Source organism: Gadus macrocephalus, chromosome 3 (genome assembly GCF_031168955.1).
Source record: "Gadus macrocephalus chromosome 3, ASM3116895v1".
NCBI classification, from domain to species: domain Eukaryota; kingdom Metazoa; phylum Chordata; class Actinopteri; order Gadiformes; family Gadidae; genus Gadus; species Gadus macrocephalus.
The window spans coordinates 10981828-11004418 of NC_082384.1; the positions used below are offsets into that span (position 1 = coordinate 10981828).

At 44.7% G+C, this 22591-nt stretch overlaps 1 protein-coding gene across 1 annotated transcript; it reads right to left on the bottom strand.

Annotated features, from left to right (window-relative positions):
• Positions 1-1713: 1713 nt before the first annotated feature.
• On the bottom strand, positions 1714-21788 carry LOC132453726 (uncharacterized; the record flags this gene model as incomplete). The annotated part of the gene is made up of 6 exons (XM_060046671.1): positions 1714-1788; positions 2568-2635; positions 8766-8817; positions 13467-13657; positions 21195-21291; positions 21504-21788. Coding segments are annotated over 6 exons (768 nt in total), but the record flags the coding sequence as incomplete, so codon positions are not given.
• Positions 21789-22591: the final 803 nt, after the last annotated feature.

Genomic DNA, 22591 nt, shown 5'->3' on the forward strand with positions numbered 1-22591 from the left:
GGTTCAGCAGTTCTCGTTGTCAGTCCTGTAGTCGCTGTTTTTGGCACTGCAGTCGTTGGTTCTAAAGTTGGTGTTGTTTTTTCAGCAGTTGGCGATGTTGGTTCAGCAGTTGCCGTTGTGGTTCCTGCAGTTATTATCTGTCCTGCAGTTGTTATATGTCCAGCAGTTGTGGTTGCAGGTTTTTCTGCAAAAGTTGTTGATCCTGCAGTTGTCGATGTTAGTTCAGCAGTTGTAGTAGTTGTTCCTGCCGTTGTTCTTGCAGTTTTCGCAGTCGTAGTTTTTGGCAGTGCAGTCGTTGGTCCTACAGTTGGTGTTATTTTTTCAGCATTTGGCGTCGTTGGTCCTGCAGTTGTCGTTGGTAAAGCAGTTGTCGATATTAGGCCTGTAGTTGAAGCTCTTGGTCCAGCAATTGTTGTTGGTTCAGCACTTCTCGTTGTCAGTCCTGTAGTTGCTGTTTTTGGCACTGCAGTCGTTGGTCCTACAGTTGGAGTTGTTTTTTCAGCAGTTGGCGTTGTTGGTTCAGCATTTGCCGTTGTGGTTCCTGCAGTTGTAGCCCCTGATCCATGAATTGTTGTCGGTTCAGGATTTGGCGTTGTGGGTTCTCCATTGACTGTTGTTGGTCCTGCAGTTGTTGTTGTTGATCCCGCGGAATTTGTTAATGTTGTTGTTGATGGTCCTACCGTTTGTTTTGGTAAAGCAGTTGTCGTTATTGGTCCTGCAGTTGTTGTGTTTGGTTCAGGAGCTGTCAGTGTTGATACTGCACTTGTTGATGATCTTACAGTTGGTGTGTGTACTGCAGTTTTAGCTCTTGGACCAGCAGTTGTTGTTGGTTCAGCAGTTGGGATTGTTGGTCCAGCAGTCTTTGTTGTGGATCCCGTGGTAGTAGTTAATGTTGTTGTTGTTGGTCCTGCAGCTGTTGTTGGTAAAGCAGTTGTCGATATTGAGCCTGCAGTTGAAGCTCTTCGTCCAGCAATTGTTGTTGGTTCAGCAGTTCTCGTCGTCAGTCCTGTAGTCGCTGTTTTTGGCACTGCAGTCGTTGGTCCTACAGTTGGAGTTGTTTTTTCAGCAGTTGGCGTTGTTGGTCCAGCAGTTGTCGTTGTGGTTCCTGCAGTTGTAGCTCCTGATCCATGAATTGTTGTCGGTTCAGGATTTGGCGTTGTGGGTTCTCCATTGACTGTTGTTGGTCCTGCAGTTGTTGTTGTTGATCCTGCGGAATTTGTTAATGTTGTTGTTGATGGTCCTGCCGTTTGTTTTGGTAAAGCAGTTGTCGTTATTGGTCCTGCAGTTGTTGTGTTTGGTTCAGGAGCTGTCAGTGTTGATACTGCACTTGTTGATGATCTTACAGTTGGTGTGTGTACTGCAGTTGTAGCTCTTGGACCAGCAGTTGTTTTTGGTTCAGCAGTTCTCGTTGTCAGTCCTGTAGTCGCTGTTTTTGGCACTGCAGTCGTTGGTTCTAAAGTTGGTGTTGTTTTTTCAGCAGTTGGCGATGTTGGTTCAGCAGTTGCCGTTGTGGTTCCTGCAGTTATTATCTGTCCTGCAGTTGTTATATGTCCAGCAGTTGTGGTTGCAGGTTTTTCTGCAAAAGTTGTTGATCCTGCAGTTGTCGATGTTAGTTCAGCAGTTGTAGTAGTTGTTCCTGCCGTTGTTCTTGCAGTTTTCGCAGTCGTAGTTTTTGGCAGTGCAGTCGTTGGTCCTACAGTTGGTGTTATTTTTTCAGCATTTGGCGTCGTTGGTCCTGCAGTTGTCGTTGGTAAAGCAGTTGTCGATATTAGGCCTGTAGTTGAAGCTCTTGGTCCAGCAATTGTTGTTGGTTCAGCACTTCTCGTTGTCAGTCCTGTAGTTGCTGTTTTTGGCACTGCAGTCGTTGGTCCTACAGTTGGAGTTGTTTTTTCAGCAGTTGGCGTTGTTGGTTCAGCAGTTGCCGTTGTGGTTCCTGCAGTTGTAGCCCCTGATCCATGAATTGTTGTCGGTTCAGGATTTGGCGTTGTGGGTTCTCCATTGACTGTTGTTGGTCCTGCAGTTGTTGTTGTTGATCCCGCGGAATTTGTTAATGTTGTTGTTGATGGTCCTACCGTTTGTTTTGGTAAAGCAGTTGTCGTTATTGGTCCTGCAGTTGTTGTGTTTGGTTCAGGAGCTGTCAGTGTTGATACTGCACTTGTTGATGATCTTACAGTTGGTGTGTGTACTGCAGTTTTAGCTCTTGGACCAGCAGTTGTTGTTGGTTCAGCAGTTGGGATTGTTGGTCCAGCAGTCTTTGTTGTGGATCCCGTGGTAGTAGTTAATGTTGTTGTTGTTGGTCCTGCAGCTGTTGTTGGTAAAGCAGTTGTCGATATTGAGCCTGCAGTTGAAGCTCTTCGTCCAGCAATTGTTGTTGGTTCAGCAGTTCTCGTCGTCAGTCCTGTAGTCGTTGTTTTTGGCACTGCAGTTGTTGGCTCTAAAGTTGGTGTTGTTTTTTCAGCATTTGGCGTTGTTGGTTCAGCAATTGCCGTTGTGGTTCCTGTAGTTGTAGCTCCTGATCCATGAATTGTTGTCGGTTCAGGATTTGGCGTTGTGGGTTCTGCATTGACTGTTGTTGGTCCTGCAGTTGTTGTTGAGGATCCTGCGGTATTTGTGAATGTTGTTGTTGAAGGTCCTGCTGTTTGTTTTGGTAAAGCAGTAGTCGTTATTTGTCCTGCAGTTGCTGTGTTTGGTTCAGGAGCTGTCAGTGTTGATACTGCACTTGTTGATGATCTTACAGTTGGTGTGTGTACTGCAGTTGTAGCTCTTGGAGCAGCAGATGTTGTTGGTTCAGCAGTTGGCAGTGTTGGTCCTGCAGTCTTTGTTGTGGATCCCGTGGTAGTAGTTAATGTTGTTGTTGTTGGTATTGCAGCATTTGTTGGCAAAGCAGTTGTCGATATTGAGCCTGCAGTTGAAGCTCTTGGTCCAGCAATTGTTGTTGGTTCAGCAGTTCTCGTTGTCAGTCCTGTAGTCGTTTTTGGCACTGCAGTCGTTGGTTCCACAGTTGGTGTTGTTTTTTCAGCATATAGCGTTGTTGGTATTGCAGTTGTTGTTGGTAAAGCAGTTGTCGATATTGAGCCTGCAGTTGAAGCTCTTCGTCCAGCAATTGTTGTTGGTTCAGCAGTTCTCGTCGTCAGTCCTGTAGTCGTTGTTTTTGGCACTGCAGTTGTTGGCTCTAAAGTTGGTGTTGTTTTTTCAGCATTTGGCGTTGTTGGTTCAGCAATTGCCATTGTGGTTCCTGTAGTTGTAGCTCCTGATCCATGAATTGTTGTCGGTTCAGGATTTGGCGTTGTGGGTTCTGCATTGACTGTTGTTGGTCCTGCAGTTGTTGTTGAGGATCCTGCGGTATTTGTGAATGTTGTTGTTGAAGGTCCTGCTGTTTGTTTTGGTAAAGCAGTAGTCGTTATTTGTCCTGCAGTTGCTGTGTTTGGTTCAGGAGCTGTCAGTGTTGATACTACACTTGTTGATGATCTTACAGTTGGTGTGTGTACTGCAGTTGTAGCTCTTGGACCAGCAGATGTTGTTGGTTCAGCAGTTGGCAGTGTTGGTCCTGCAGTCTTTGTTGTGGATCCCGTGGTAGTAGTTAATGTTGTTGTTGTTGGTATTGCAGCATTTGTTGGCAAAGCAGTTGTCGATATTGAGCCTGCAGTTGAAGCTCTTGGTCCAGCAATTGTTGTTGGTTCAGCAGTTCTCGTTGTCAGTCCTGTAGTCGTTTTTGGCACTGCAGTCGTTGGTTCCACAGTTGGTGTTGTTTTTTCAGCATATAGCGTTGTTGGTATTGCAGTTGTTGTTGGTAAAGCAGTTGTCGATATTAGGCCTGTAGTTGAAGCTCTTGGTCCAGCAATTGTTGTTGGTTCAGCACTTCTCGTTGTCAGTCCTGTAGTTGCTGTTTTTGGCACTGCATTCGTTGGTCCTACAGTTGGAGTTGTTTTTTCAGCAGTTGGCGTTGTTGGTTCAGCAGTTGCCGTTGTGGTTCCTGCAGTTGTAGCCCCTGATCCATGAATTGTTGTCGGTTCAGGATTTGGCGTTGTGGGTTCTCCATTGACTGTTGTTGGTCCTGCAGTTGTTGTTGTTGATCCCGCGGAATTTGTTAATGTTGTTGTTGATGGTCCTACCGTTTGTTTTGGTAAAGCAGTTGTCGTTATTGTTCCCGCAGTTGTTGTGTTTGGTTCAGGAGCTGTCAGTGTTGATACTGCACTTGTTGATGATCTTACAGTTGTTGTGTGTACTGCAGTTGTAGCTCTTGGACCAGCAGTTTTAGCTCTTGGACCAGCAGTTGTTGTTGGTTTAGCAGTTGGGATTGTTGGTCCTGCAGTCTTTGTTGTGGATCCCGTGGTAGTAGTTAAGAGAGTTTTTGTTGGTACTGCAGCTGTTGTTGGTAAAGCAGTTGTCGATATGGAGCCTGCAGTTGAAGCTCTTGTTTTTTCAGCAGTTGGCGTTGTTGGTTCAGCAGTTGGGATTGTTGGTCCAGCAGTCTTTGTTGTGGATCCCAGGGTAGTAGTTAATGTTGTTGTTGTTGGTCCTGCAGCTGTTGTTGGTAAAGCAGTTGTCGATATTGGGCCTGTAGTTGAAGCTCTTAGTCCAGCAATTGTTGTTGGTTCAGCACTTCTCGTTGTCAGTCCTGTAGTCGTTGTTTTTGGCACTGCAGTTGTTGGTTCTAAAGTTGGTGTTGTTTTTTCAGCAGTTGGCGATGTTGGTTCAGCAGTTGCCGTTGTGGTTCCTGCAGTTATTATCTGTCCTGCAGTTGTTATATGTCCTGCAGTTGTGGTTGCAGGTTTTTCTGCAAAAGTTGTTGATCCTGCAGTTGTCGATGTTAGTTCAGCAGTTGTAGTAGTTGTTCCTGCCGTTGTTCTTGCAGTTTTCACAGTCGTAGTTTTGGGCACTGCAGTTGTTGGTCCTACAGTTGGTGTTATTTTTTCAGCATTTGGCGTCGTTGGTACTGCAGTTGTTGTTGGTAAAGCAGTTGTCGATATTGGGCCTGTAGTTGAAGCTCTTGGTCCAGCAATTGTTGTCTGTTCAGCAGTTCTCGTTGTCAGTCCTGTAGTCGCTGTTTTTGGCACGGCAGTCGTTGGTCCTATAGTTGGTGTTGTTTTTTCAGCAGTTGGCGATGTTGGTTCAGCAGATGCCGTTGTGGTTCCTGTAGTTGTAGCTCCTGATCCATGAATTGTTGTCGGTTCAGGATTTGGCGTTGTGGGTTCTGCATTGACTGTTGTTGGTCCTGCAGTTGTTGTTGTTGTTCCTTCGGTATTTGTTAATGTTGTTGTTGATGGTCCTGCCGTTTGTTTTGGTAAAACAGTTGTCGTTATTGGTCCTGCAGTTGTTGTGTTTGGTTCAGGAGCTGTCAGTGTTGATACTGCACTTGTTGATGATCTTACAGTTGGTGTGTGTACTGCAGTTTTAGCTCTTGGACCAGCAGTTGTTGTTGGTTCAGCAGTTGGGATTGTTGGTCCAGCAGTCTTTGTTGTGGATCCCAGGGTAGTAGTTAATGTTGTTGTTGTTGGTACTGCAGCTGTTGTTGGTAAAGCAGTTGTCGATATTGAGCCTGCAGTTGAAGCTCTTCGTCCAGCAATTGTTGTTGGTTCAGCAGTTCTCGTCGTCAGTCCTGTAGTCGTTGTTTTTGGCACTGCAGTTGTTGGTTCTAAAGTTGGTGTTGTTGGTTCTAAAGTTGGTGTTGTTTTTTCAGCATTTGGCGTTGTTGGTCCTGCAGTTGTTGTTGGTAAAGCAGTTGTCGATAGTAGGCCTGTAGTTGAAGCTCTTAGTCCAGTAATTCTTGTTGGTTCAGCACTTCTCGTTGTCAGTCCTGTAGTCGCTGTTTTTGGCACTGCAGTCGTTGGTCCTACAGTTTGAGTTGTTTTTTCAGCAGTTGGCGATGTTGGTTCAGCAGTTGCCGTTGTGGTTCCTGTAGTTGTAGCTCCTGATCCATGAATTGTTGTTGGTTCAGGATTTGGCGTTGTGGGTTCTGCATTGACTGTTGTTGGTCCTGCAGTTGTTGTTGTCGATCCTGCAGAATTTGTTAATGTTGTTGTTGATGGTCCTGCCGTTTGTTTTGGTAAAGCAGTTGTCGTTATTGGTCCTGCAGTTGTTGTGTTTGATTCAGGAGCTGTCAGTGTTGATACTGCACTTGTTGAGGATCTTACAGTTGTTGTGTGTACTGCAGTTGTAGCTCTTGGACCAGCAGTTGTTGTTGGTTCAGCAGTTGGGATTGTTGGTCCAGCGGTCTTTGTTGTGGATCCCAGGGTAGTAGTTAATGTTGTTGTTGTTGGTACTGCAGCTGTTGTTGGTAAAGCAGTTGTCGATATTGAGCCTGCAGTTGAAGCTCTTCGTCCAGCAATTGTTGTTGGTTCAGCAGTTCTCGTCGTCAGTCCTGTAGTCGTTGTTTTTGGCACTGCAGTTGTTGGTTCTAAAGTTGGTGTTGTTTTTTCAGCATTTGGCGTTGTTGGTCCTGCAGTTGTTGTTGGTAAAGCAGTTGTCGATATTAGGCCTGTAGTTGAAGCTCTTGGTCCAGCAATTGTTCTTGGTTCAGCACTTCTCGTTGTCAGTCCTGTAGTCGCTGTTTTTGGCACTGCAGTCGTTGGTCCTACAGTTGGAGTTGTTTTTTCAGCAGTTGGCGTTGTTGGTCCAGCAGATGCCGTTGTGGTTCCTGTAGTTGTAGCTCCTGATCCATGAATTGTTGTCGGTTCAGGATTTGGCGTTGTGGGTTCTGCATTGACTGTTGTTGGTCCTGCAGTTGTTGTTGTTGTTCCTGCGGTATTTGTTAATGTTGTTGTTGATGGTCCTGCCGTTTGTTTTGGTAAAGCAGTTGTCGTTATTGGTCCTGCAGTTGTTGTGTTTGGTTCAGGAGCTGTCAGTGTTGATACTGCACTTGTTGATGATCTTACAGTTGTTGTGTGTACTGCAGTTGTAGCTCTTGGACCAGCAGTTTTTGCTCTTGGACCAGCAGTTGTTGTTGGTTTAGCAGTTGGGATTGTTGGTCCTCCAGTCGTTGTTGTGGATCCCGTGGTAGTAGTTAACGTATTTTTTGTTGGTACTGCAGCTGTTGTTGGTAAAGCAGTTGTCGATATGGAGCCTGCAGTTGAAGCTCTTGGTCCAGCAATTGTTGTTGGTTCACCAGTTCTCATTGTCAGTCCTGTAGTCGCTGTTTTTGGCACTGCAGTCGTTGGTCCTATAGTTGGTGTTGTTTTTTCAGCAGTTGGCGATGTTGGTTCAGCAGTTGCCATTGTGGTTCCTGCAGTTATTATCTGTCCTGCAGTTGTTATATGTCCTGCAGTTGTGGTTGCAGGTTTTTCTGCAAAAGTTGTTGATCCTGCAGTTGTCGATGTTAGTTCAACAGTTGTAGTAGTTGTTCCTGCCGTTGTTCTTGCAGTTTTCGCAGTCGTAGTTTTGGGCACTGCAGTCGTTGGTCCTACAGTTGGTGTTATTTTTTCAGCATTTGGCGTCGTTGGTACTGCAGTTGTTGTTGGTAAAGCAGTTGTCGATATTGGGCCTGTAGTTGAAGCTCTTGGTCCAGCAATTGTTGTTAGTTCAGCAGTTCTCGTTGTCAGTCCTGTAGTCGCTGTTTTTGGCACTGCAGTCGTTGGTCCTACAGTTGGAGTTGTTTTTTCAGCAGTTGGCGTTGTTGGTTCAGCAGTTGGTGTTGTTGTTCCTGCAGTTATAGCTCCTGATCCATGAATTGTTGTCGGTTCAGGATTTGGTGTTGTGGGTTCTGCATTGACTGTTGTTGGTCCTGCAGTTGTTGTTGTTGTTCCTGCGGTATTTGTTAATGTTGTTGTTGATGGTCCTGCCGTTTGATTTGGTAAAACAGTTGTCGTTATTGGTCCTGCAGTTGTTGTGTTTGGTTCAGGAGCTGTCAGTGTTGATACTGCACTTGTTGATGATCTTACAGTTGGGGTGTGTACTGCAGTTTTAGCTCTTGGACCAGCAGTTGTTGTTGGTTCAGCAGTTGGGATTGTTGGTCCAGCAGTCTTTGTTGTGGATCCCGTGGTAGTAGTTAATGTTGTTGTTGTTGGTACTGCAGCTGTTGTTGGTAAAGCAGTTGTCGATATTGAGCCTGCTGTTGAAGCTCTTCGTCCAGCAATTGTTGTTGGTTCAGCAGTTCTCGTTGTCAGTCCTGCAGTCGTTGTTTTTGGCACTGCAGTTGTTGGTTCTAAAGTTGGTGTTGTTTTTTCAGCATTTGGCGTTGTTGGTCCGGCAGTTGTTGTTGGTAAAGCAGTTGTCGATATTAGGCCTGTAGTTGAAGCTCTTGGTCCAGCAATTGTTGTTGGTTCAGCACTTCTCGTTGTCAGTCCTGTAGTTGCTGTTTTTGGCACTGCAGTCGTTGGTCCTACAGTTGGAGTTGTTTTTTCAGCAGTTGGCGTTGTTGGTCCAGCAGTTGCCGTTGTGGTTCCTGCAGTTGTAGCTCCTGATCCATGAATTGTTGTTGGTTCAGGATTTGGCGTTGTGGGTTCTGCATTGACTGTTGTTGGTCCTACAGTTGTTGTTGTTGATCCTGCAGAATTTGTTAATCTTGTTGTTGATGGTCCTGCCGTTTGTTTTGGTAAAGCAGTTGTCGTTATTGGTCCTGCAGTTGTGTTTGGTTCAGGAGCTGTCAGTGTTGATACTGCACTTGTTGATGATCTTACAGTTGTTGTGTGTACTGCAGTTGCAGCTCTTTGACCAGCAGTTGTAGCTCTTGGACCAGCAGTTGTTGTTGGTTTAGCAGTTGGGATTGTTGGTCCTGCAGTCTTTGTTGTGGATCCCGTGGTAGTAGTTAACGTAGTTTTTGTTGGTACTGCAGCTGTTGTTGGTGTAGCAGTTGTCGATATTGAGCCTGCAGTTGAAGCTCTTGGTCCAGCAATTGTTGTTGGTTCAGCAGTTCTCGTTGTCAGTCCTGTGGTCACTGTTTTTGGCACTGCAGTCGTTGGTCCTACAGTTGGTGTTGTTTTTTCAGCAGTTGGCGTTGTTGGTCCTGCAGTTGTAGCTCCTGATCCATGAATTGTTGTCGGTTCAGGATTTGGCGTTGTGGGTTCTGCATTGACTGTTGTTGGTCCTGCAGTTGTTGTTGTTGATCCTGCGGTATTTGTTAATGTTGTTGTTAGTGGTCCTGCCGTTTGTTTTGGTAAAGCAGTTGTCGTTATTGGTCCTGCAGTTGTGTTTGCTTTAGGAGATGTCAGTGTTGATACTGCACTTGTTGATGATCTTACAGTTGTTGTGTGTACTGCAGTTGTAGCTCTTGGACCAACAGTTGTTTTTGGTTCAGCAGTTTGGATTGTTGGCCCTGCAGTCTTTGCTGTGGATTCCGTGGTAGTAGTTAATGTTGTTGTTGTTGGTACTGCAGCTGTTGATGGTAAAGCAGATATTGAGCCTGCAGTTGAAGCTCTTGGTCCAGCAATTGTTGTTGGTTCAGCAGTTCTCGTTGTCAGTCCTGTAGTCGTTGTTTTTGGCACTGCAGTTGTTGGTTCTGCAGTTGGTGTTGTTTTTTCAGCATTTGGCGTTGTTGGTCCTGCAGTTGTTGTTGGTAAAGCAGTTGTCGATATTAGGCCTGTAGTTGAAGCTCTTGGTCCAGCAATTGTTGTTTGTTCAGCAGTTCTCGTTGTCAGTCCCGTAGTCGCTGTTTTTGGCACTGCAGTCGTTGGTCCTACAGTTGGTGTTGTTTTTTCAGCAGTTGTCGATGTTGGTTCAGTAGTTGCCGTTGTGGTTTCTGCAGTTATTATCTCTCCTGCAGTTGTTATATGTCCTGCAGTTGTGGTTGCAGGTTTTTCTGCAAAAAATGTTGATCCTGCAGTTGTCGATGTTAGTTCAGCAGTTGTAGTAGTTGTTCCTGCCGTTGTTCTTGCAGTTTTCTCAGTCGTAGTTTTTGGCAGTGCAGTCGTTGGTCCTACAGTCGGTGTTATTTTTTCAGTATTTGCCGTTGTTGGTCCTGCAGTTGTTGATGGTAAAGCAGTTGTCGATATTAGGCCTGTAGTTGAAGCTCTTGGTCCAGCAATTGTTGTCGGTTCAGCAGTTCCTGTTGTCAGTCCTGTAGTCGCTGTTTTTGGCACTGCAGTCGTTGGTCCAACAGTTGGTGTTGTTATTTCAGCATTTGGCGTTGTTTGTCCTGCAGTTGTTGTTGGTAAAGCAGTTGTCGATATTAGGCCTGTAGTTGAAGCTCTTGGTCCAGCAATTGTTGTTTGTTCAGCAGTTCTCGGTTCAGGATTTGGCATTGTGGGTTCTGCATTGGTTGTTGTTGGTTCTACAGTTGTTGTTGTTGTTGAACCCGCGGTAGTATTTAATGTTGTTGTTGTTGCATCAGTTGGTTTTGGTAAAGCAGTTGTCGTTATTGCTCCTAAAGTTGGTGTTGTTGTGGATCCCGTGGTAGTAGTTAATGTTGTTGTTGTTGGTAAAGCAGTTGTCGATATTGCGCCTGCAGTTGAAGCTCTTGGTCCAGCAATTGTTGTTGGTTCAGCAGTTCTCGTTGTCAGTCCTGTAGTCGTTGTTTTTGGCACTGCAGTTGTTGGTTCTACAGTTGGTGTTGTTTTTTCAGCATTTGGCGTTGTTGGTCTCGCAGTTGTTGTTTGTTCAGCAGCTCTCGTTGTCAGTCCTGTAGTCACTGTTTTTGGCACTGCAGTCGTTAGTCCTTCAGTTGGTGTTGTTTTTTCAGCAGTTGGCGTTGTTGGTTCAGCAGTTGGCGTTGTTGGTCCTGCAGTTGTTGTTGTGAGTCCCGTGATAATAGTTAATGGTCCCGCAGTTGTTGTTAGTGGTCCTGCAGTTGTTGTTGCTGATTCATCAGTTAGCGTTGTTTGTCCTGCAGTTTTTTCTGGTCCTGCAGTCGTAGCTCTTGGACCAGCAGTTGTTGTTGGTTCTGCAGTTGGCGTTGTTGGTCCTGCTGTTGTTGTTGTGGGTCCAGCAGAAGTAGTTAGTAGTCTCGCAGTAACATTGGTAGGTTCCACAGTTGTTCGTTCAACACTTATCCTTTTTGGTCCAGCAGTGGTTGATGTTCCTGCAGTTTTAGCTCTTGTTCCAACAATTGTAGTCATTGGTTCGGCAGTTGGCGTTGTTTTTGTTGGTAGTTCAGAGGTTATTGTTGTGGGTCCTGTAGCTTTTGTCTTTCGTTGAGCAGTTGTCGTTTTTGGTCCTGCAGTCGATTTTGATCCTACAGACGTTGTTGTTAGCTGTGCAGTTGTGGATCTTTTAGTTGTTATTGTTGTTCCTGCAGTTGTCTGTTCTGTTGTCATAGTTGTTGGTTCTTTTGCTGCTGTTGTTTGTTCAGCAGTTGTTGTTTTTTGTCCTGCAGTTGTTGTTGTTGTGGATCTTGCTGTAGTAGTTGATGGACCTGCAGTTGTTGGTTTTGGCACTGTAGTTGTTGGTCCTGCAGATGTTGTTGGTTGTTCAACAGTTGGCTTTGTTAGTCCTGCAGTTGTTGTTGTTCCTACTGTAGTGGATAACAGTCTTGCAATAGTAGTGGTAGGTCCTGCGATTGTTGTTGGTTCAGAAGTTGTCGTTGCTTGTCCTGTAGTTTTTGTTGTGAGTCCTCTAGTTTTAGCTCTTGTTCCAGCAGTTGTTGTTGTTGGTTCTGCAGTTGGCGTTGTGGGTCCTGCTGTTGTTGTTGTGGGTCCAGCAGAAGTAGTTAGTAGTCTCGCAGAAACAGTGGTAGGTTCCACAGTTGTTGTTCGTTCAACAGTTGTCGTTTTTGGTCCAGCAGTGGTTGATGTTCCTGCAGTTGTAGCTCTTGTTCCAGCAATTGTAGTTGTTGTTGTTGGTAGTTCAGAGGTTGTTGTTGTGGGTCCTGTTGCTTTTGTCTTTCGTTGAGCGGTTGTCGTTTTTGGTCTTGCAGTCGTTTTTGATCCTGCAGATAATGTTGTTCGCCGTGCAGTTGTGGATGTTTTAGTTGTTATTATTGTTCCTGCAGTTGTCTCTTCAGTTGTCATAGTAGTTGGTTCTCTTGCTGCTTTTGTTGGTTCAACAGTTGGCGTTGGGGATCGTGCAGTTGTTGTTTTGGGTCCCGTGATAATAGTTAATGGTCCTGCAGTTGTTGTTAGTGTTCCTGCAGTGGTTGGTTGTCCTGAAGTTGTTGTTGTTTTGGGTCCTGCTATAGTAGTTGTTGATACAGCAGTTGATGTTCTTGGTACTGTAGTCGTTTTTGTTATTCCTGCAGTTGTTGTTTTCTGTACTGCAGTTGAAGTGAGTCCTGCTGAAGTAGTTCTGGGTCTTTCATTCGTTGTTATTGGTCCTGCAGTCGTCATTGTTTGTCTTTCTCTCGTTGTGGATCTGACTCCTTCTGTTGTGGATGTAGATCCTGCAGATGATGTTGTTGCTACTGCGGTTGTCACAAGTTCGGCAGTTGTTGTTTTCCGCCCTTTTGTTGATGGCCCTGCAGTGGTTTTCGTTAGTCCACCAGTTGTCGTTATTGGTCCGGTTGTTGTTGTTGTGGGTCCTGATGTAGAAGTAGTTTGTTCTGAGGCTGTTGTTGCATTTCCTTCAGTTATTGTTTTGGGTACAACAGTAGAAATGATAGGTCTTGCAGCTTTTGTTGATCCGACAGTTGTTGTTGGTCCTGCAGTTGTGGTTGCAGGTTTTTCTGCAAAAGTTGATGATCCTGCAGCTGTCGATGTTAGTTCAGCATTTGCAGTTGTTGGTCCTGCCGTTGTTTTTGCAGTTTTCGCAGTCGTAGATGTTGGTCCTGCAGTTGTTGATGTCAGTTCAGCAGTTGTCGATTTTGTTCCTGTTGTTGTTTTGGGTCCTGTTATAGTAGTTGTTGATACAGCAGTTGATGTTCTTGGTACTGTAGTCGTTTTAGTTATTCCTGCAATCGTTGATTTCTGTACTGCAGTTGAAGTGAGTCCTGCTGAAGTAGTTCTGGGTCTTGCATTTGTTGTTATTGATCCTGCAGTTCTCATTGTTTGCCCTGCTCTCGTTGTGGATGTGGCTCCTTCTGTTGCGGATGTAGATCCTGTAGATGTTGTTGTTGCTACTACGGTTGTCACAAGTTCGGCAGTTGCTGTTTTTCGTCCTTTTGTTGATGGTCTTGCAGTGGTTTTTGTTAGTCCACCAGTTGTCGTTATTGGTCCGGTTGTTGTTGTTGTGCGTCCTGATGTAGAAGTTGTTGGTTCTGAGGCTGTTGTTGCAATTCCTTCAGTTATTGTTTTGGGTACAACAGTAGAAGTGATAGGTCTTGCAGCTTTGGTTGATCCTACAGTTGTTGTTGGTCCTGCATTTGTGGTTGCAGGTTTTTCAGCAAAAGTTGATGATCCTGCAGCTGTCGATGTTAGTTCAGCATTTGTAGTTGTTGGTCCTGCCGTAGTTCTTGCAGTTTTCGCAGTCGTAGATGTCAGTTCAGCAGTTGTCGACTTTTTTCCTGTTGTTGTTGTGGGTCCAGCAGAAGTAGTTGGTAGTCTCGCAGAAACAGTGGTAGGTTCCACAGTTGTTGTTCGTTCAACAGTTGTCGTTTTTGGTCCAGCAGTGGTTGATGTTCCTGCAGTTGTAGCTCTTGTTCCAGCAATTGTAGTTGTTGTTGTTGGTAGTTCAGAGGTTGTTGTTGTGGGTCCTGTAGCTTTTGTCTTTCGTTGAGCAGTTTTCGTTTTTGGTCCTGCAGTCGTTTTTGATCCTGCAGATGTTGTTGTTCGCCGTGCAGTTGTGGATCTTATAGTTGTTATTATTGTTCCTGCAGTTGTCTCTTCAGTTGTCATTGTAGTTGGTTCTTTTGCTGCTGTTGATGGTTCAACAGTTGGCGTTGTGGATCCTGCAGTTGTTGTTTTGGGTCCCGTGATAATAGTTAATGGTCCTGCAGTTGTTGTTAGTGTTCCTGCAGTGGTTGGTTGTCCTGAAGTTGTTGTTGTTTTGGGTCCTGCTATAGTAGTTGTTGATACAGCAGTTGATGTTCTTGGTACTGTAGTCGTTCTTGTTATTCCTGCAATCGTTGATTTCTGTACTGCAGTTGAAGTGAGTCCTGCTGAAGTAGTTCGTTCAACACTTGTCCTTTTTGGTCCTGCAGTGGTTGATGTTCCTGCAGTTGTAGCTCTTGTTCCAACAATTGTAGTCGTTGGTTCGGCAGTTGGCGTTGTTGTTGTTGGTAGTTCAGAGGTTGTTGTTGTGGGTCCTGTAGCTTTTGTCTTTCGTTGAGCAGTTGTCGTTTTTGGTCCTGCAGTCGATTTTGATCCTACAGACGTTGTTGTTAGCTGTGCAGTTGTGGATCTTTTAGTTGTTATTGTTGTTCCTGCAGTTGTCTGTTCTGTTGTCATAATTGTTGGTTCTTTTGCTGCTGTTGTTGGTTCAGCAGTTGTTGTTTTTTGTCCTGCAGTTGTTGTTGTTGTGGATCTTGCTGAAGTAGTTGATGGACCTGCAGTTGTTGGTTTTGGCACTGTAGTTGTTGGTCCTGCAGATGTTGTTGGTTGTTCAACAGTTGGCTTTGTTAGTCCTGCAGTTGTTGTTGTTCCTACTGTAGTGGATAACAGCCTTGCAATAGCAGTGGTAGGTCCTGCAATTGTTGTTGGTTCAGAAGTTGTCGTTGTTTGTCCTGCAGTTTTTGTTGTGAGTCCTGTAGTTTTAGCTCTTGTTCCAGCAGTTGTTGTTGTTGGTTCTGCAGTTGGCGTTGTGGGTCCTGCTGTTGTTGTTGTGGGTCCAGCAGAAGTAGTTAGTAGTCTCGCAGAAACAGTGGTAGGTTCCACAGTTGTTGTTCGTTCAACAGTTGTCGTTTTTGGTCCAGCAGTGGTTGATGTTCCTGCAGTTGTAGCTCTTGTTCCAGCAATTGTAGTTGTTGTTGTTGGTAGTTCAGAGGTTGTTGTTGTGGGTCCTGTAGCTTTTGTCTTTCGTTGAGCAGTTGTCGTTTTTGGTCCTGCAGTCGTTTTTGATCCTGCAGATGTTGTTGTTCGCCGTGCAATTGTGGATCTTTTAGTTGTTATTATTGTTCCTGCAGTTGTCTCTTCAGTTGTCATAGTAGTTGGTTCTTTTGCTGCTGTGGTTGGTTCAACAGTTGGCGTTGTGGATCCTGCAGTTGTTATTTTGGGTCCCGTGATAATAGTTAATGGTCCTGCAGTTGTTGTTAGTGTTCCTGCAGTGGTTGGTTGTCCTGAAGCTGTTGTTGTTTTGGGTCCTGCTATAGTTGTTGTTGATACAGCAGTTGACGTTCTTGGTACTGTAGTCGTTTTTGTTATTCCTGCAGTTGTTGTTTTCTGTACTGCAGTTGAAGTGAGTCCTGCTGAAGTAGTTCTGGGTCTTGCATTCGTTGTTATTGGTTCTGCAGTTGTCATTGTTCGTCCTGCTCTCGTTGTGGATGTGGCTCCTTCTGTTGTGGATGTAGATCCTGCCGATGTTGTTGTTGCTACTACGGTTGTCACAAGTTCGGCAGTTGTTGTTTTTCGTCCTTTTGTTGATGGTCCTGCAGTGGTTTTTGTTAGTCCACCAGTTGTCGTTATTGGTCCGGTTGTTGTTGTTGTGGGTCCTGATGTAGAAGTTGTTGGTTCTGAGGCTGTTGTTGTTTTTCCTTCAGATTTTGTTTTGGGTACAGCAGTAGAAGTGATAGGTCTTGCAGTTTCTGTTGCTCCTACAGTTGTTGTTGGTCCTGCAGTTGTTGATGTCAGTTCAGCAGTGGTCGTTATTGGTCCTGTTGTTGTTTTGGGTCCTGCTTTAGTAGTTGTTGGTACAGCAGTTGCTGTTGTTGGTACTGTAGACGTTTTTGTTACTCCTACAGTTGTTGATTTCTGTACTGCAGTTGAAGTGAGTCCTGCTGAAGTAGTTCTGGGTCTTGCATTCGTTGTTATTCGTCCTGCAGTTGCCATTGTTCGTCCTGCAGGTGTTAGTCCTCTCGTTGTGGATGTGGCTCCTTCTGTTGCGGATGTAGATCCTGCAGATGTTGTTGTTGCCACTGCGGTTGTCACAAGTTCGGCAGTTGTGGTTTTTCGTCCTTTTGTTGATGGTCCAGCAGTGGTTTTTGTTAGTCCACCAGTTGTCGTTATTGGTCCGGTTGTTGTGGGTCCTGATGTAGAAGTTGTTGGTTCTGAGGCTGTTGTGGTTTTTCCGTCAGTTATCGTTTTGGGTAGGACAGTAGAAGTGATAGGTCTTTCAGTTTTTGTTGTTCCTGCAGTTGTTGTTGGTCCTGCAGTTGTGGTTGCAGGTTTTTCTGCAAAAGTTGAAAATCCTGCTGTAGTCGATGTTAGTTCAGCAGTTGTAGCTGTTGTTCCTGCTGTTGTTCTTGCAGTTTTCGCAGTCGTAGTTGTTGGTCCTGCAGTTGTTGATGTCAGTTCAGCAGTGTTCGTTATTGGTCCTGTTGTTGTTTTGGGTCCTGCTCTAGTAGTTGTTGGTACAGCAGTTGATATTGTTGGTACTGTAGTCGTTTTTGTTATTTCTGCAGGTGTAGATTTCTGTACTGCTGTTGAAGTGAGTCCAGCTGAAGTAGTTCTGGGTCTTGCATTCGTTGTTATTGGTCCTGCAGTTGTCATTGTTCGTCCTGCAGGTGTTAGTCCTCTCGTTGTGGATGTGGGTCCTTCTGTTGTGGATGTGGATCCTGCAGATGTTGTGGTTGCTACTGCGGTTGTCACATGTTCAGCAGTTGTTGTTTTTCGTCCTTTTGTTGATGGTCCAGCAGTGGTTATTGTTAGTCCACCAGTTGTCGTTATTGGTCCGGTGGTTGTTGTAGTGGGTCCTGATTTAGAAGTTCTTGGTTCTGAGGCTGTTGTGGTTTTTCCTTCAGTTTTTGTTTTGGATACAGCAGTAGAAGTGGTTGCAGGTTTTTCTGCAAAAGTTGATGATCCTGATGTTGTCGATGTTAGTTCAGCCGTTTTAGTTGTTTGACCTGCCGTTGTACTTGGGGTTTTCGCAGTCGTAGTTATTGGTCCTGCAGTTGTTGATGTCAGTTCAGCAGTTGTCTTTTTTGGTCCGTTTGTTGTTGTTGTGGGTCCTGATGTAGAAGTTGTTGGTTCTGAGTCGGTTGTTATTTTTCCTTCAGTTTTTGTTTTGGGTACAGCAGTAGAAGTAATAGGTCTTGCAGTTTTTGTTGGTCTTACAGTTGTTGTTGGTCCTGCAGTTGTGGTTGCAGTTTTTTCTGCAAAAGTTGATGATCCTGCAGCTGTCGATGTTAGTTCAGCATTTGCAGTTGTTGGTCCTGCCGTTGTTCTTGCAGTTTTCGCAGTCGTAGATGTTGGTCCTGCAGTTGTTGATGTCAGTTCAGCAGTTGTCGATTTTGTTCCTGTTGTTGTTTTGGGTCCTGTTATAGTAGTTGTTGATACAGCAGTTGATGTTCTTGGTACTGTAGTCGTTTTAGTTATTCCTGCAATCGTTGATTTCTGTACTGCAGTTGAAGTGAGTCCTGCTGAAGTAGTTCTGGGTCTTGCATTTGTTGTTATTGATCCTGCAGTTCTCATTGTTTGCCCTGCTCTCGTTGTGGATGTGGCTCCTTCTGTTGCGGATGTAGATCCTGCAGATGTTGTTGTTGCTACTACGGTTGTCACAAGTTCGGCAGTTGTTGTTTTCCGCCCTTTTGTTGATGGCCCTGCAGTGGTTTTTGTTAGTCCACCAGTTGTCGTTATTGGTCCGGTTGTTGTTGTTGTGCGTCCTGATGTAGAAGTTGTTGGTTCTGAGGCTGTTGTTGCAATTCCTTCAGTTATTGTTTTGGGTACAACAGTAGAAGTGATAGGTCTTGCAGCTTTTGTTGATCCTACAGTTGTTGTTGGTCCTGCATTTGTGGTTGCAGGTTTTTCTGCAAAAGTTGATGATCCTGCAGCTGTCGATGTTAGTTCAGCATTTGTAGTTGTTGGTCCTGCCGTTGTTCTTGCAGTTTTCGCAGTCGTAGATGTCAGTTCAGCAATTGTCGACTTTTTTCCTGTTGTTGTTTTGGGTCCTGTTATAGTAGTTGTTGATACAGCAGTTGATGTTCTTGGTACTGTAGTCGTTTTTGTTATTCCTGTAGTTGTTGTTTTTTGTAGTTCAGAGGTTGTTGTTGTGGGTCCTGTAGCTTTTGTCTTTCGTTGAGCAGTTGTCGTTTTTGGTCCTGCAGTCGTTTTTGATCCTGCAGATGTTGTTGTTCGCTGTGCAGTTCTGGATCTTTTAGTTGTTATTATTGTTCCTGCAGTTGTCTCTTCAGTTGTCATAGTAGTTGGTTCTTTTGCTGCTGTTGTTAGTTCAACAGATGGCGTTGTGGATCCTGCAGTTGTTGTTTTGGGTCCCGTGATAGTAGTTAATGGTCCTGCAGTTGTTGTTAGTGTTCCTGCAATGGTTGGTTGTCCTGAAGTTGTTGTTGTTTTGGGTCCTGCTATAGTAGTTGTTGATACAGCAGTTGACGTTCTTGGTACTGTAGTTGTTTTTGTTATTCCTGCAGTTGTTGTTTTCTGTACTGCAGTTGAAGTGAGTCCTGCTGAAGTAGTTCTGGGTCTTGCATTCGTTGTTATTGGTTCTGCAGTTGTCATTGTTCGTCCTGCTCTCGTTGTGGATGTGGCTCCTTCTGTTGTGGATGTAGATCCTGCAGATTTTGTTGTTGCTGCTGCGGTTTTCACAAGTTCGGCAGTTGTTGTTTTTCGTCCTTTTGTTGATGGTCCTGCAGTGGTTTTTGTTAGTCCACCAATTGTCGTTATTGGTGCGGTTGTTGTTGTTGTGGGTCCTGATGTAGAAGTTGTTGGTTCTGAGGCTGTTGTTATTTTTCCCACAGTTATTGTTTTGGGTACAACAGTAGAAGTGATAGGTCTTGCAGTTTTTGTTGGTCCTTCAGTTGTTGTTGGTCCTGCTGTTGTGGTTGCAGATTTTTCTGCAAAAGTTGTTGATCCTGCAGTTGTCGATGTTAGTTCAGCAGTTGTAGTTGCTGGTCCTGCCGTTGTTCTTGCAGTTTTCGCATTGGTAGTTGTTGGTCCTGCAGTTGTTGATGTCAGTTCAGCCATAGTCGTTTTTGTTCCTGTTGTTGTTTTGGGTCCTGTTATAGTAGTTGTTGATACAGCAGTTGATGTTCTTGGTACTGTAGTCGTTTTTGTTATTCCTGCAGTCGTTGATTTCTGTAATGCAGTTGAAATGAGTCCTGCTGAAGTAGTTCTGGGTCTTGCATTCGTTGTTATTGGTCCTGCAGTCGTCATTGTTCGTCCTTCTCTCGTTGTGGATCTGGCTCCTTCTGTTGTGGATGTAGATCCTGCAGATGTTGTTGTTGCTATTGCGGTTGTCACAAGTTCGGCAGTTGTTGTTTTCCGTCCTTTTGTTGATGGCCCTGCAGTGGTTTTTGTTAGTCCACCAGTTGTCGTTATTGGTCCGGTTGGTGTTGTTGTGGGTCCTGATGGAGAAGTTGTTGGTTCTGAGGCTGTTGTTGTCTTTCCTTCAGGTATTGTTTTGGGTACAACAGTAGAAGTGATAGGTCTTGCAGCTTTTGTTGATCCTACAGTTGTGGTTGGTCCTGCAGTTGTGGTTGCAGGTTTTACTGCAAAAGTTGATGATCCTGCAGTTGTCGATGTTAGTTCAGCAGTTCTAGTTGTTGTTCCTGCCGTTGTTCTTGCAATTTTCGCAGTCGTAGTTGTTTGTCCTGCAGTTGTTGATGTCAGTTCAGCAGTAGTCAATATTGGTCCTGTTGTTGTTTTGGGTCCTGCTTTAGTAGTTGTTGGTACAGCAGTTGATGTTGTTGGTACTGTAGTCGTTTTTGTTATTCCTGCAGTTGTTGATTTCTGTACTGCAGTTGAAGTTAGTACTGCTGAAGTAGTTCTGGGTCTTGCTTTCGTTGTTATTGGTCCTGCAGTCGCCATTGTTCGTCCTGCAGCTGTTAGTCCTCTCGTTGTGGATGTGGCCTCTCCTGTTGCGGATGTAGATCCTGCTGATGTTGTTGTTGCTACTGTGGTTGTCACAAGTTCGGCAGTTGTTGTTTTTGGTCCTTTTGTTGATGGACCTACAGTGGTTTTTGTTAGTCCACCAGTTGTCTTTATTGATCTGGTTGTTGTTGTTGTGGGTCCTGATGTAGAAGTTGTTGGTTCTAAGGCTGTTGTTGTTTTTCCTTCAGTTTTTGTTTTGGGTACAACAGTAGAAGTGATAGGTCTTGCAGTTTTTGTTGGTCCTATAGTTGTTGTGGGTCCTGCAGTTGTGGTTGCAGGTTTTCCTGCAAAAGTTGTTGATCCTGCAATTGTCGATGTTAGTTCAGCAGTTGTAGTTGTTGGTCCTGCCGTTGTTCTTGCAGTTTTCGCAGTCGTGGTTGTTGGTCCTTCTGTGGTTTTTCTTAGTCCACCAGTTGTTGTTGTTGTGGGTCCTGATGTAGAAGTTGTTGGTTCTGAGGCGGTTGTTATTTTTCCTTCAGTTTCTGTTTTGGGTACAGCAGTAGAAGTGATCGGTCTTGCAGTTTTTGTTGGTCCTACAGTTGTTGTTGGTCCTGCAGTTGTGGTTGCAGTTTTTTCTGCAAAAGTTGTTGATCCTGCAGTTGTCGATGTTAGTTCAGCAGTTGTAGTTGCTGGTCCTGCCGTTGTTCTTGCAGTTTTCGCATTGGTAGTTGTTGGTCCTGCAGTTGTTGATGTCAGTTCAGCCGTAGTCGTTTTTGTTCCTGTTGTTGTTTTGGGTCCTGTTATAGTAGTTGTTGATAAAGCAGTTGATGTTCTTGGTACTGTAGTCGTTTTTGTTATTCCTGCAGTCGTTGATTTCTGTAATGCAGTTGAAATGAGTCCTGCTGAAGTAGTTCTGGGTCTTGCATTCGTTGTTATTGGTCCTGCAGTCGTCATTGTTCGTCCTTCTCTCGTTGTGGATCTGGCTCCTTCTGTTGTGGATGTAGATCCTGCAGATGTTGTTGTTGCTATTGCGGTTGTCACAAGTTCGGCAGTTGTTGTTTTCCGTCCTTTTGTTGATGGCCCTGCAGTTGTTTTTGTTAGTCCACCAGCTGTCGTTATTGGTCCGGTTGGTGTTGTTGTGGGTCCTGATGGAGAAGTTGTTGGTTCTGAGGCTGTTGTTGTCTTTCCTTCAGGTATTGTTTTGGGTACAACAGTAGAAGTGATAGGTCTTGCAGCTTTTGTTGATCCTACAGTTGTGGTTGGTCCTGCAGTTGTGGTTGCAGGTTTTACTGCAAAAGTTGATGATCCTGCAGTTGTCGATGTTAGTTCAGCAGTTCTAGTTGTTGTTCCTGCCGTTGTTCTTGCAGTTTTCGCAGTCGTAGTTGTTGGTCCTGCAGTTGTTGATGTCAGTTCAGCAGTAGTCAATATTGGTCCTGTTGTTGTTTTGGGTCCTGCTTTAGTAGTTGTTGGTACAGCAGTTGATGTTGTTGGTACTGTAGTCGTTTTTGTTATTCCTGCAGTTGTTGATTTCTGTACTGCAGTTGAAGTTAGTACTGCTGAAGTAGTTCTGGGTCTTGCTTTCGTTGTTATTGGTCCTGCAGTCGCCATTGTTCGTCCTGCAGCTGTTAGTCCTCTCGTTGTGGATGTGGCCTCTCCTGTTGCGGATGTAGATCCTGCTGATGTTGTTGTTGCTACTGCGGTTGTCACAAGTTCGGCAGTTGTTGTTTTTGGTCCTTTTGTTGATGGACCCACAGTGGTTTTTGTTAGTCCACCAGTTGTCTTTATTGATCTGGTTGTTGTTGTTGTGGGTCCTGATGTAGAAGTTGTTGGTTCTAAGGCTGTTGTTGTTTTTCCTTCAGTTTTTGTTTTGGGTACAACAGTAGAAGTGATAGGTCTTGCAGTTTTTGTTGGTCCTATAGTTGTTGTGGGTCCTGCAGTTGTGGTTGCAGGTTTTCCTGCAAAAGTTGTTGATCCTGCAATTGTCGATGTTAGTTCAGCAGTTGTAGTTGTTGGTCCTGCCGTTGTTCTTGCAGTTTTCGCAGTCGTGGTTGTTGGTCCTTCTGTGGTTTTTCTTAGTCCACCAGTTGTTGTTGTTGTGAGTCCTGATGTAGAAGTTGTTGGTTCTGAGGCGGTTGTTATTTTTCCTTCAGTTTCTGTTTTGGGTACAGCAGTAGAAGTGATCGGTCTTGCAGTTTTTGTTGGTCCTACAGTTGTTGTTGGTCCTGCAGTTGTGGTTGCAGTTTTTTCTGCAAAAGTTGTTGATCCTGCAGTTGTCGATGTTAGTTCAGCAGTTGTAGTTGCTGGTCCTGCCGTTGTTCTTGCAGTTTTCGCATTGGTAGTTGTTGGTCCTGCAGTTGTTGATGTCAGTTCAGCCGTAGTCGTTTTTGTTCCTGTTGTTGTTTTGGGTCCTGTTATAGTAGTTGTTGATAAAGCAGTTGATGTTCTTGGTACTGTAGTCGTTTTTGTTATTCCTGCAGTCGTTGATTTCTGTAATGCAGTTGAAATGAGTCCTGCTGAAGTAGTTCTGGGTCTTGCATTCGTTGTTATTGGTCCTGCAGTCGTCATTGTTCGTCCTTCTCTCGTTGTGGATCTGGCTCCTTCTGTTGTGGATGTAGATCCTGCAGATGTTGTTGTTGCTATTGCGGTTGTCACAAGTTCGGCAGTTGTTGTTTTCCGTCCTTTTGTTAATGGCCCTGCAGTGGTTTTTGTTAGTCCACCAGTTGTCGTTATTGGTCCGGTTGGTGTTGTTGTGGGTCCTGATGGAGAAGTTGTTGGTTCTGAGGCTGTTGTTATTTTTCCTTCAGTTATTGTTTTGGGTACAACAGTAGAAGTGATAGGTCTTGCAGTTTTTGTTGGTCCTTCAGTTGTTGTTGGTCCTGCTGTTGTGGTTGCAGATTTTTCTGCAAAAGTTGTTGATCCTGCAGTTGTCGATG